The following is a 13,372-nucleotide window of genomic DNA, read 5'->3' as shown; positions in this document are numbered from 1 at the left end:
GGGATTTTGTGTTTTGTTAGAAGTAATAAAATATTTATTTGGTAGTTGTGTCCATCCAAAAACCTACCTTAACTGGTGGACTACCTTAAAAAAGAGAATGAAACAGCTGCGACCCACGTCAACTAAATAATGTCATTAGATAGAATAGGCTTAATAGGTTTCCTTTTTTCTCTCTTTTTTGTTTAGCAGTGGGAATAACCTTAAGCTTTGATAGCACGTATTACCTGTTTTCGAAGGTGTCTGTATTTTTTTATTTCTTTTTCTATAGCATAATGATACTCGGATTCTTGCTCAATGTATTAGAATTTTTTAAGGGATAGAAAGTTTGTTCTAATGTTTGCATGATCTCTTTACTAATGGTGATAGTCTCTTTGAATTCGAAAAGTTTAATTTTTCACTGCCTAATGACAAATTGTTTGTAACTACTGGTCCTACGTGTGTTGTGCGTGACCGCCATTCTTCGTGTACTGTGCTTCATGGCTGGTGCGAATGTACACCTTGCCAGTGGTTCGCAGGGTGTCATGTAGAACCCTGAAGAGCCTTTTCGTGAGGATTGGATATTCCGTTTAGTTACTCTTTGGCTGAAACATTTTCCCATGCCATTATGCAGTCTCTTTGCCATACTACGGTAATGGGTCTATTTGTTTATTTTACTCTCTATGCCCTAATCGGAAGAGGTCTTCCTATTCCCTTATCGGAAGCCAATGAATAAGCGGCCGAAGAGCAAACGAATGATTGGAAAGGACAACATCACACCTACTCTACTCTTTAAACAAACACTGATATGACGTCGTTCAATTTCGCTTATCGGTGAGATCATTCGCTTCCATCTGTCAATCGTAGTAATAATCAGTCAGCAGTTTTAGGATTGAATAATGGTACCTTTCCATTCGATGGAACACTTATATTCGTAGTTTCTGAATTCTTCTTTGCTGGGTAACCCTTGAAAACCCACATGGTACATTGAAAGCCAATAGTACGGTGTGTGGCAGCGGGTATTCCCACACGAAGCATACAACATCAACATTAAAAATTGTTTCAACGTTAGTTGCTGATGAAGACGAAATGTAATAAGGTAAATTCTACACCAGACATGCAATGCCCAAAGTTAAGTTTGCTTAAATTTTAGGTACCATTAAAAATGCAAAATTTCATACCATGGATGTAATAAAACTAAAAATGCATACACTATAGTATCTGCGTGTAAAACTATTTGCATGCGAGACGAGCTGCTTGTAACAAGAAGAGCAATAAAATAAGCTTTAGATAAATCTGCGACCATTCTTTCGGCTACCTTCTCGTTTTTGCCCACCCTTAATTTTTTTCTTTATTCCATTTTGCCTTCTGTTATCGGCGTCAGTTTGTCAATTCGGGATGTGGAATGAAGCGCCATGGCAGTTGCTTCGTTCACCCAGTCGGTGGCTTGAACGCCCTTCAAGTCTCATTGTCGGCTCCGGTTAAATCGGAGTCCAGTCATTATGTACCGTTATTGGCTAGCACACACTAATGGAAACGGCGCTCGGAAAATAGTTATCATGTGAGCATGGGGTGTCACAAAAATGCGGTATGACCATCTTCTGTACTTACTCCTCCGGGGAAGACGAGATCAGAGTCTACGACGTATTTACTTCCTGATTTTGGTAACCTTCACCATTTTCCGGGATAAATTTGCCCAAACGATCCTCATGGGATGTAATCGATGTTCTTTTTGTTTAAAAATATGTAATTTTCTGAGGGATTTACCAATACACCGAAGGCACTGACTCTGCGCGCAGGAAAGTTGGTATTTCCTCACCCGAGCGTACAAAATTGATCGATAAAACTCTTGTTCATGGTCGTCACCCAGATTCGTCTTTGTAAATCTACGAAATACCTCGCAAACTACCAGAAGGGTGTGTTGCGGGGAGTGTTACGGAATCAACCTTTAATGTAGAGATAGTCGATCGTCGCAAATCGATAAGGTTGATTATTTGAAAGAAAACGAGTTCACAAGGGAGCAAAAAAAGATTTTCAAACGTCGCTCGAATGTCGAAACGTTGCATAAGTAGCTAAGATTCATTTCACTATACTATATAGCACTCCCTAAATCAGCGAATCAATGTTTGCTAGCTTTAAACACCTGGAATTCCGAAGCAACAGGGATCAGGTCACACATGTAGGAAGGCATCGGCGTGTTTTAGGACCGCCCATAGTCGTCGATTCACCTTCCAAAGAATCGTTGCTCTTTCGCTGTCGCCAAGGTGCTCACAGAATGTGTCCAGTCTCCGTGAGAAGGGATCGGCATGCAGCAGTCGTATCAGCAAAACCTGTCCGCCTCCCCCGAAAACTCGTCGACCCATCCTTCCCTGACATTCCTGCTCTCCCCTAATCAATTTCCCCCAGCTTCGGTACGGCTGGTCGGTCACCCTTCACCCCCAACGCCTCTCCCGATTTCCTCTCCTGCCGCAGCGCCCCTCCCTCCGTCCACATTTCCTCCCCGCCGCCACCCTTCCCTCTATGGCGTTTTTCACTCCAATCCATTCCAAAAGGGATCATCTTTTAACTGCACCCCATGAGCGGCAAGGTCCTCGCCCCTCTCCTCGCCCTCCCACCCCCCGCCAACTTTTTGTCCCAGACGACTGAGGGATGGGAGGAATCGCTTCCGCCTGGGGAATATCGCGTGGAGGCGGGGGAGGATGTTTCGGACCGGAAAGAGGGGAGGGTCCGGAGGATGGAGAAGGGGGCGAAAACAAGCGGAGAGGAGGAGAAGGGTGAATGGGGTCGACGGAAAGGAGTGGTGGCGGTGGTGGTGGTTGGGTGAGTTAAAAGGTCTTCTCGGCTACCACCACCACCTCCTCCTCCTCGTGCGGGTCGTCGACCTCGTAGGACACCTCTACCCCCGGCCTGTCATCTGTCTCTCTCTCTTTCTCTTCTTCCGTTTACTTCCCTCGCGCTTACTCTCCCCTTCGTTCCCCCATGTCGTCGTCGTGGTCAAAGAGCGTGCTTTTATCGCCACGGCCGAAAGCAGGTAGCAAGGACCTTCCTGCGTGTTTTCCATGGCCATGCTCTCTCATGACAACCTTTGGGGCGAATCGTTTGACAAATATGATCAGCCATGTGTCTCTCCTTCGCGTCCCTTATGGCCGTGCTTTTCTCTCGGACTTATCTAGGTTACCCATGCATTCACTGTCTCAATTACATATGGCCTTTTAATGCATCTCGTGTGTTTTATGTTGAAGTCAGAGAATAATTTTACAATCATTGCAGTTTGATTTTGATCTCTATTAAGTTTACGTAGAAATGAAAACATTTATTCAGACTGGGTTGAGGGTGGCGTTAGGAGACTAGACTTTACTGAAGTAAGAAATACCAATGTATCATTCCACTGAATTTGTATTCGATACGACTCGTTTCGAAGCATCGCTGTTCGCAGTTATACCGAGTAAAAATGCAGTGGAAATATACATTGGTATTTTATACTTTAGTGATAATGGATTTCCTCAAAGTTAAGCCTGAAAACATCGAATAGACTGGACTTCGTTGTGTAATTAATGGGTGTACGTGAATTTTTCTATAAAGAAATGGTAGTTGAACGCAATATTTCGGTTAGTTTTCAATATGATTCGTGAAAGGTAATCTTAATATTTCTCATAGTTATGGAATTTGTTCAATCTGCTGGTATTAATTGTTCCCATCCTCTTCCAGTCAAAGCTAAATTTGCGAGCCCTGTATTTTTCTGAAATTCCTTACTCTCTTCCAGGAGCATTGTCAGACAGGTTTAAGGATAGTTTTTTAATCTGATTGTGTAATTTATGATACTTTCTCGGAGGGTTCTCGTGTATAGAAGATGTCTCATATTTTAAATGTGGCTTAAATGCAAAATACCTTCTTTACTATTTCCTTATCTCTCTTACTGCTCTTCAAATGAAACCTAGTTTATTCACATAGAACCCGCTTATTATGCCAATTATATTCGCGCCCAACGAAACTTTTTGTTGAGATTAACTCTTAATTAATCGGAAAGTTCCAAATTACTTGGGTTGGTCTCGCCTCTCTCTTGCACGTCGTGTTTCCGTTTACTTTCACGCCATCGTTCCATTACTGGGCATTCATTAATTTCATATTGCTGCGCATTCACTTCAAATCCCCATTGTCTACACCACTCCGGTCTATTGTGTTCACCGCAGTAGAGCAGCATGTCACCGTCTGAGGTACTCAATTTTTTTGTTTATTGTTGTGTCACCAGAAAATAATGTGACGCTACTGCATGGGAGGGAACTTATGTCATTAGTGTACATTTGGAACAACGTGCTCATCCGTAGTAAAAATGCTCATTAATCTCGTTACAACATACATTATTCACCAGATGTGTTGTAGTTTGTCACTCACCATTTTTCGGGCGCAATTTTTATACCATATCGTCATTAGTGAATTCTGGAGGAAAACCTTCATATTACCTACGGTATCGGTGTCAGGGTGTTTTTTTACCCTAAAGCGTTCAGACACAGGATCGAAACATGGGGTAATTCAAATGCCGACGCAAAATTTCAGCATTTTGGGAAAGCGGGAAGACTTGCTTTTTGCCAAAAGAGTAAGCGGAATGACGGCAGTGCTTCGCCGATTCAGATTAATCTAGATAGTATTCACTATCTCACTAAATTAAATATGTACTTCTGGACGCATATAGAAGATTCCATGATCCCTTGCACAATTCGTGACCCCAGCAGTAGGTAACTTCACGTACGACTTTTTGAACTTCCCGGAAATAAAATGAAACGGAATGAGATTAATCACCGATGTTTCTTTAATGGCAGGTGGCCCAGCACCAGCTACCACACGCTCTCGTGACAGGTTGCCAGGGTTGTGTATGCATGGCTGGTGACCTTACACCTCCCGCCACACCCCTTTTCGGTAGCTTGTGGGTTATTGTGTAGATGTAGATAAGATGAAGATGTAGCATCCGCTAACTGTAACAACTATTGTTACAGTTACGGGATTCTGAACTCTCTGTCAATCAAGCTTTTTATCGGACGAGGACGAGCACTTATTATTACGATTAAAAATTGATTAAACTTATTGACTAATTGATACATTATCTACTATTAAGTTGTAAATTTTGAATTTATTGCGTCATATACTTTGCGCGCAACCCCCCTGTTTCTCGATCGGTAGCAATGCGGGCGCGCAGTTCTCGTATCGCCTCGAATGTGCTACCCTCATCGCAAACAACTCACCCCTAAAAATGGAGGTCGGTGTGCGATTCGTCGTTGATGGCTATTGATTAATTTGTAACAGGTGCTTGGTGGCGGGGATGGGGAGATGGGTCGGTATTCGATGGTGGCGAAAGGGTCGTTACAGGAAATTCCACTCCTCGAAGTTTCAGCTCCGGGACGTCTACCGGAAGCAGCAGTCACTGTGCTAATATTCCCCGCCTGAGAATGATCGTTACCAAAAGCGTAAAGGAAACTTTGAATTTCGTATGAAGAATGATTCTTATGTCGTCAAAAGCACTTCATCCGTCGTGTAATCTCATGAAAGTAGGATTTATTATAAGCCAGTGAGAGATAAGAGGAATTCCATAACCTTGAATTGAAAAAACCTGTATTGAAACGTTCACGGCAGGTTGACGCACAAATTATCTATGCTAAAGCGGTGACATCAACCTTCGCATCGAGTTCGGAATGTTGTTTCATTATTCTCCTAGTCATTATCACATGGAAGAAGACTTGAGGCAACGCGAGCACTCCTGCCCAATTCATAGCACGACTTTATTCGGAGGGCAAAGATGTGTGGCTTCATGCGTGAGTGAATTTTCACTTTGGAAGGAAACCAAAAGAATACGGTCCTAGCCGCATTGTCTCAAATTCTCCAACAGCAGTGGGGCGGGCCCCGTTGACCCAGGGCTCACTGCATGGAATGCGTCCCCCTCCGCCCCCTCCAAATGTCCCTTGCAGAGCTCTTTAGAGATTCCCAGGGGTTGACGGGCGGTGGGACAGCCACCGATTAGGAACGGCTGCAGGGTGCAGACGAGGATACACGGAAAGGGCGTTTCTGCCTTGGTGTGTCGTCGGGAAAATATATGTGTACGAAGACTCGTAAATAGAGGTAGGACGTACGCGCAAATACGCGATGGTGCTGAACCTTCGGCTTGAACCGACCACGTGTTATACTCTTTCTCCTCGAGATGGGTTTACATTTTTCCGTCTCGAATGTCGGCACCGACTGGGATGGTTTTTCCAGTCGCCGCATCAAAGGAGCTATAAAATGTTCGACTTGGGAGTTTCACGAAAAGCTCATCAAACACTAGGTTAGCAGAATAATTCTCGTGATTGCTGATTGATTCCTATTCGTCCGTCAGATCTTTAATAATTTAAAACTTAGAATTTGTTTTATTACGGTCGAAGCTCTGGAGGATGGCCAATGAGTTAGTAAATATTGTAGTGGATTAGTCATTCACCATTTCACAGAGCTATGGCATAAAAATGGCCAAGGATCAATTCGCCGCCATGTATACGGTGAATGATATTTTGCCTTTCATCGTCATCTTACGTATTTCTCGTGTAGGTAAGAAACATTATCTTCCGCTGTTTTGTACCCCGACACAAGTATGGCTGATGATATCATTTCTAGACCCATCGCTAATAGGTAAACACAGAGATGGGATCGTTGTGAGAACTTATTAATGTTCGCGATCCAGAAATGAAATCAATGATACCGATTTCCTTTGGGTGCATAACTTCAAGCTGTTTCCTTCACGATTATTCACAATTATTGTTATTCGTCGCGGCACATATTATTTATCTTTTTACCTACTAGCATCAGCATATTGCACCTAATCAAACATTAGAAATTTTATTCTTTTCGACGATACCATCGCAACCTGGAAAGGGTTTATTTTAGCTGCATTTAAATAAGGATTATTTACAGCTGCATTTATTCACAAAATATTTATGGATACTATTTTTCTACTGTTCATCCCACATACATCTACACAATATACCCCGCAAGGGCGTGTGGCGGGGGGTGTTAGGTCAACAGGCATGCATGCACACTCGCAGTCATGTTAACTCTACACAAATATTAGTTTGATCTTACATTCGAAAAATTTTTATTACACGAAAGAAAGTACTTTTTGCAACAATATTCAATGAAAAGATACGTATATCCCACTGGAACTGTAGAATTGTTAAAACGATGGGTCTGTTAAATAAAAAATAACATGCAGGATATCGACAAAAAATATATATTGCCAATACTAATTATGTCTTAAGCGGTTGCTTTCATGCCTATTTTGATCTCTAATCGTGCTAGGAAAAAGCGACATTTTAAATCTATCCGTTGTACAATAAATCTCTCCGATTTCACGTTGGTGATCAGATCTACCATAGTAAGTCGGGCCCTATAATTCGTGTACTTTTGCATCCTCAGATATGTAACCTGCCTCAAACTTGCGCAGTAAATTTAACTTGTATTTAAGCCTACGGTCAACTAGTGGCTTCCGTCCTAATTCTTCCAATAGTGTCGCGACGCTGCTACCTTGTTCATAACAACTTTTCAGAAACCTAACTGCTCTACGTAGCACTCGATCTACCTGTAATTCCAAAATTAAGCCTACCTCATGAGGATCGCATACACTTGTAGCATACTCGAAGTGGGGTCTAATTAGCGTGAAATAACAAAGCTCCTTGACCCTCTCATTACAATCCCCAAGTATTCCTTTAATGAATCCTAACTTTTTATTAGCTATTCCGGAAATTTCGTGAATGTTATTTTCCCCAGGACATATCCGTAGTTATCGTTTCACCAGAGTATTCTATCGATTCTGCATGTGTTATGTTGGTTCTCTGTATAGTGTGTTTTCGGGTGTAATAATTTTCCTCCAAAAATTTATCGGAGCACATTTATTTAAAATTAATTCTAGCTCTCATGTCTCGCACCACTTTTGAATTGCATTTAGGCTGTTAATTAATGATCCTCTATCTTCATGACTGGATATTTCCCTATATACCACGGCATAGTCAGCAAATGGACCAAATTTACTGGAAACCAGAGACCCGAACTCATACGCTCTTAGAGAGCCGTATCTTATAGCATTCCCAGAGTATCCCAATTACTATGGGTCGAGACTCTCCTAAAATGACAAATTTTGTGACTGTTGACTCGGATGCGCTTGTTGTTCATGATTTAAAAACGCAGACAGACCTTCGCACGTATTATGAACGCGATGTATAGTCAAATTTAGTGCTCACTGACTGGTCATGTAGTAGTATAAATATTATTCGGAGCAGTTGTTTTCTGTAAGGTTTTTGCGTAAGTATTTTTTCAAGGCAAGGGATTTTTTTCTCAGTTGACAATGAGATTATCGACAGCTCATCACATACATCTACCTAATACCCCGCAAGCTGTCGCAAGGGCGTGTGGCGGGACCACAAGGAGGCAATGCGAAGGTCTAAGCCCATAATGCCTATTGGGTTAAAAAGTTCTCAAATAGAATCAAGTGGAAAAGGAGACATTTAGCACTAATCTTAGAGATTAAGCATGACATTTTTGAATGTTTCTCCATCTACATGATACCCTGAAAGCTACTGGCATGGTGTATCGACCAGTAATTTACAATGCGTGAAATACTTAACCTACTGGATTATTACTGGCACACACCTTCCCGGTGGCTTGAAGGAACTCTTGTTGATGTTCTGTTTCTTCTCAACATTCTTAACTAACTTTCTTATTACTCTACTCATCGTTGGACTTTTTAAATTAGTAACTATCTCAGTAAAACTATTTCTTTGTAATTCTTCGGTAAACAGATCCTTTGCTTCCATTTTCGTCTTTCGTGCTGATGTTACAGTATAAGTGTATTTTAAGAGAAGAGCTAAAAGGTCGAAATAAAATCGGCTTACGTGGAAAGCGAGAGCTCGAAGGTGTATATTATTGGTGTATCGGAATGCCTTGAGGCGTTCTCTCTAGCTCTTTCGTGTGTGCTGTTTTGAGTGTATGTATGCCCAATCTGGCTGGCCCTCGTGACGACGACTAATGTTCCTCTCCCTCTCCTCTTCCAGGTGCTCGTCGAATACGATGACGTTGAGTGGCAGCGCAGGGAGTGGATCAGCGTGTTCAAGGACGGGCTCTTCCACCTGTTCCTCGTCGAGGGGAGTCTGGTGTGGGCCGAAAGGGGCCTGAGCGCTTCCTCCTCGGGCACTCCCAACTCATCGTCGGCCTCCTCGCGAGTACCCTCCCCGCCCACCACCCGAGCCTCCACCCCCGCCTCGGCCAACAGTCAAGGGGAAGCCCGATGCTGCTACTGGCCCGCCCTCGTAAGTATCCCCTCCCTTTTTCTTCTCTTTTCTCAGAAAGACGGAGAGAGAGGCCAAAATCTTTATGTTAAAAAAATAAGCAAAGGCTTCAAAGGGAAGCTGGCGGACGGGGCGTGGGGGGTGAGGGTGGTAATCATGTTTTCAGAAATTCTGCCACGATCGTCCTCACAGTCCGCTGGGTGATATCTGAATATTTAAACTGCGGCGGGGAGTTTAAGCGTGAACTTTGGCTAAATACATCGTCCGTGGCGTCGTTGCCAGCTCGTATCTTTGTGTACATGGTGATCATCATCCAACTGAAGTGTTTGTCTTGAAATCATGCCGCAAAGTGTCTGTTGAAATAATATTCCAATTGCGTAATTTAGTATTTTATACAACATCTGTCATGCTTGCTTCCGTTACGTTTCCTGGTTCGTCTATATCCAACTGGTAACTTGCAAGTCATTGATTACTTAGGTGTGTGTCTTGGGGTTATTCCACTCCAGGACTGCACCATCAAAGTTAAATGTTACTTAGAATGAGTAAATGATGAGCCATATAATTCAAGATTGCGGATGACTCCGTAAAAAGTTACCTTCGCTGCATCTACCGCAGTTTCTAGTATCTCGGTTGGCATAAATTTTACTAACGGATTTTCATGCTCTATGACATTTCAGTTTACAGTTCTTCTCCGCACTTGGGAGACAATCTGCTAGTAATGGTTTCAATAAAACGAGTTAGAATAATGATTGCAAACCAAGCTATTGATCATGAAAAAGTTTCCTGAACGCCGTCGTTGGCATTTATCCCTGTCCCTTATTGTTTTTGGGATGAACAAAATTATAAAGTCGTCTTTTCTACAGCTTGTCGATATGATATTATTTTGACCTCTGCTACCGTGATATGTCTGAGTTATGTTGAGTTATGTTTTTGTTAATCATCCCAAAAGAGTCATATTTTCAAAATTAAACACGCTGTGACGGTGTCAGTTTCGTGAAGAATCGTTGTGAACGATCAGAAAGCTTTAACAATTAGTGAACAGCCTGGGGGTGGGGAAGGTTAGGAGCACGAAGCTTAAGTGCACGAATTAAAATTTTAGATAAATGCATAAATAATTCATGTGTTGGGGTAATTTTATCGTTTGATTCCTTTGTGTATTTAATACATTAGGTTTGCGACTATGTGATTGATTCGAATGAATACCCAAGAAAACATTGCCATTTCCTTCTGATAGTTTTCGTTTTTTCCCTATATTGCCACCTGAGAAGTGAAGAGGCAATTTAAGTAACTTGATTGACCTACTTTATCAATTATGTAAAGAAGTTAGCGTCGAATAAGCACGTATTTACCATTTACCGCTGCACAGAAATTTAAGCTCCTTATTAAGCTCCGGCGAAGTTTCCGGCGTCTTTTGTTCGTGTATGCATTTGAAGGAGAAGACTATTGCTTTTCTCGATGGCGAACTTAAACGTGCTTGAAAGGATACCTCTAGAAAATTGAATTAATTAATCTCGAAACTTCTTGAGGTGCAGGTGGCATATGGGCGCAGAATTCAAAGGAGAAAAATAATGGCTCCATTTGTGTTTTGCCTGATAAAATTGCCGGTCGAAGGTAATTTTTTTGTGGAATCGATCAACATTATAATCCAAGCAACATTCTCATTTCATCTCCAGTCAGATATTATTCATTCTTCGTCATCAACTGATCGATATCAGGTTTTCCTAGAATGGCCAAGTATTCATAAATAAACTATACAAATGGGTATATATATAAACACACGTACATTTCAAGAAGTTCTCTCGGGTTTCCCAGAGAGTGAAGTCAGAGTGAAGACTTCACCCTGAAGACGATGGCAGAGTCAGCCTTCGAAACGTCGGTGTACTGCAACCTGACCAGGTGGGAAACCCGAGATAACTTCTTGAATACCATACGCCGGGAAAACCTGAGATCCTTCAACACGTTCATTTACTTACTAAAATACCTATCTGCATCATGCAATAATAGGTGTATTCGAATAAAGTTTGAAATTTTTATTTTTAAATTTAGAAAGTAGAAATGGTACGTCTAATTTTTTTATAATTATTTATTTTCTAAGGAAGAGGAGTACTTCGATTTGGTGCCTGGTATATGTCTATCATCTTTTATCCTGATGGTCCCAATTTGTCCATTCAATGTGGTGCTATAAGAATCCCCTCGATGTCACCAGTACACACGGGTGTTTTGTACCTTTCTTTGTCTTAGTCTTGCTTGCCCATTTCATAGTTGCAGCGGACCCTAATTCTTCAAACATTCCCAACAAGCCTCTTATTCTTTTCTCCAAGTAATTTTTTAATAAAACTGGCGTATTTTCTCTGAAGTTTTTCTGATTTCTTAATTATTGTGTTCTCCTTTTGTCACAAATTCTTGCCGCGTGTTCAAGATGCGGCCTAGCTAAAACGAAGTAACAGAGCTTTCTTAATTTTACTGTGCATTTTGCCAAAATATGTCTAATGAAATCCAAATTCTTCAATGCTGTCCCGCGTATTCTCCTCATGTGCTGACCTAATGTAAGGTTTGATGTAAGCGTAAAACTTAACTATCTGACTTGTTTTGAGTTCATTAATTCGAGCTTCTAAATATGCTGTACCTTGTTCCTTTTACCTCTTCTATTTTATTTTACCACTTTAATTCTGTACATATCCTTATGTTAATTCTAACCCCCTTCCCTTGCACCGCTGCAGTATGTGGTCTGATTTGATAGATTATATTATCATCTCAGGAGATATAAATTCTTTTTGTGCCTTAACTTTCTTCTTTTCCATATTTTCAGTCCTTCCTCGTTCTGGTGGACACCTCCGAAATGTCTACGCACAGCTCACGTCTTCCTGTCGAGTTCCTCGTGGACCACGAGCTGACCTTCCGCGACCCCTCACGCCTCAAACCATTCAAGGTGAGTTTTGAGCTCCATTTGTTGAGGGCGGCTGCTGGAAAGCTGACCGAAAAAGTTTATTGAAATCCATTCAAATAGTTCAACCGTTTTATATTTTTATCTCGCTTAATGTATTGCCGTATTGGAGAATACTTCGGTGAAGGGGAGTGAAAGACAAATTAATATTTTCAGTTGTTGAATATAGGAGGGCTATCAATAAACCAAGGTTGTGTTTAATAAATGGTGTGAAGCAGATGCTGGATATCGGGTTTGAACAGATTTAAGACGCTTTTCTGTTAACAGCGCTTGCCTCTTGGCTCCAAGTGGCGTTGTTATGATATTCGTTTTTATACTTCCACGACGCTTATCCATTGATATCAGCTTTCTGTCCTCATTCTCACCTCATACAGTCAGTACGTTACATTGGTAACATTTCCAGCAATATTGCAGTCAGGAACGACAGGCACTTTAAGTCGATGGAATTGTGCACCCTACTTTAAAAATCATTGAGTTTGATGTCCACGTAAGACGTTCTATTAGATTCCGTGAGGATGTTTACTTGCCTCATCTACGAGGGTCATCCGGAAAGTAGTACCCGTTAGTAGTGCCGCATGAAGTGCTGACGACGCGAGTAGCCGCTGGACGAGGTCAGATAGCTTCAGTGGCTTGTCTGCCTTCTCTGAGCCAAGTTGCGTGACGCTAGCATTGCCTGTGTTGTTTCTGTGATTGTTTACAATGTTTAAAAAAATTGAGAACGCCGCCAGTTGTGAAGTGAGGGCAGTGATTAAATTCCTCAATGCAAGAAACGTTCGCCCATGTGATATTCATCGCCAATTAAAGGAGGTGTATGGAGACAATGTAATGGACGAGTCGTCTGTTCGGCGGTGGTGTCGCAACTTCAACATGGGGAGGGGGAACACACACGACGATGAGCGTTCGGGGAGACCGTCTGTCATTACAGACCAACTGGTGAGCTCAGTTGACGAATTCGTGAGGAACGATCGGCGCGTCACAATTGATGACATCTGTGAGCATTTTCCCAATGTTTCTCGAACAATTGTTCATGAAATTGTTAAACACCATCTGCATTATGCAAAAATTTGTGCAAGATGGGTCCCTCGCGTATCTCAATGAGCTGGCGGCGAAGGACTATGCAGCAGGAATACAGAAACTTGTCACACGTTATGACAAA

At 42.0% G+C, this 13,372-nt stretch overlaps 1 protein-coding gene across 1 annotated transcript in view; it reads left to right on the top strand.

Moving 5' to 3' along the window:
- Positions 1–13,372, top strand: part of Kdm3 (Lysine demethylase 3) — a 515,476-nt gene that overhangs the window by 159,722 nt on the left and 342,382 nt on the right. Inside the window, exons 2-3 of the mRNA XM_071592514.1 lie at positions 9,039–9,293; positions 12,082–12,201. Of these exons, the coding sequence (XP_071448615.1) occupies positions 9,039–9,293; positions 12,082–12,201 (375 nt within the window). The remainder of the gene's footprint in view (positions 1–9,038; positions 9,294–12,081; positions 12,202–13,372) is intronic.

This window comes from Hetaerina americana, unplaced genomic scaffold (assembly GCF_022747635.1).
Source record: "Hetaerina americana unplaced genomic scaffold, ioHetAmer1.1.p SCAF_5, whole genome shotgun sequence".
In the NCBI taxonomy this organism is placed as follows: Eukaryota; Metazoa; Arthropoda; class Insecta; order Odonata; family Calopterygidae; genus Hetaerina; species Hetaerina americana.
The sequence above is the reverse complement of the archived record's forward strand: the minus strand, read 5'-3'. Positions and strand labels throughout refer to the sequence as shown.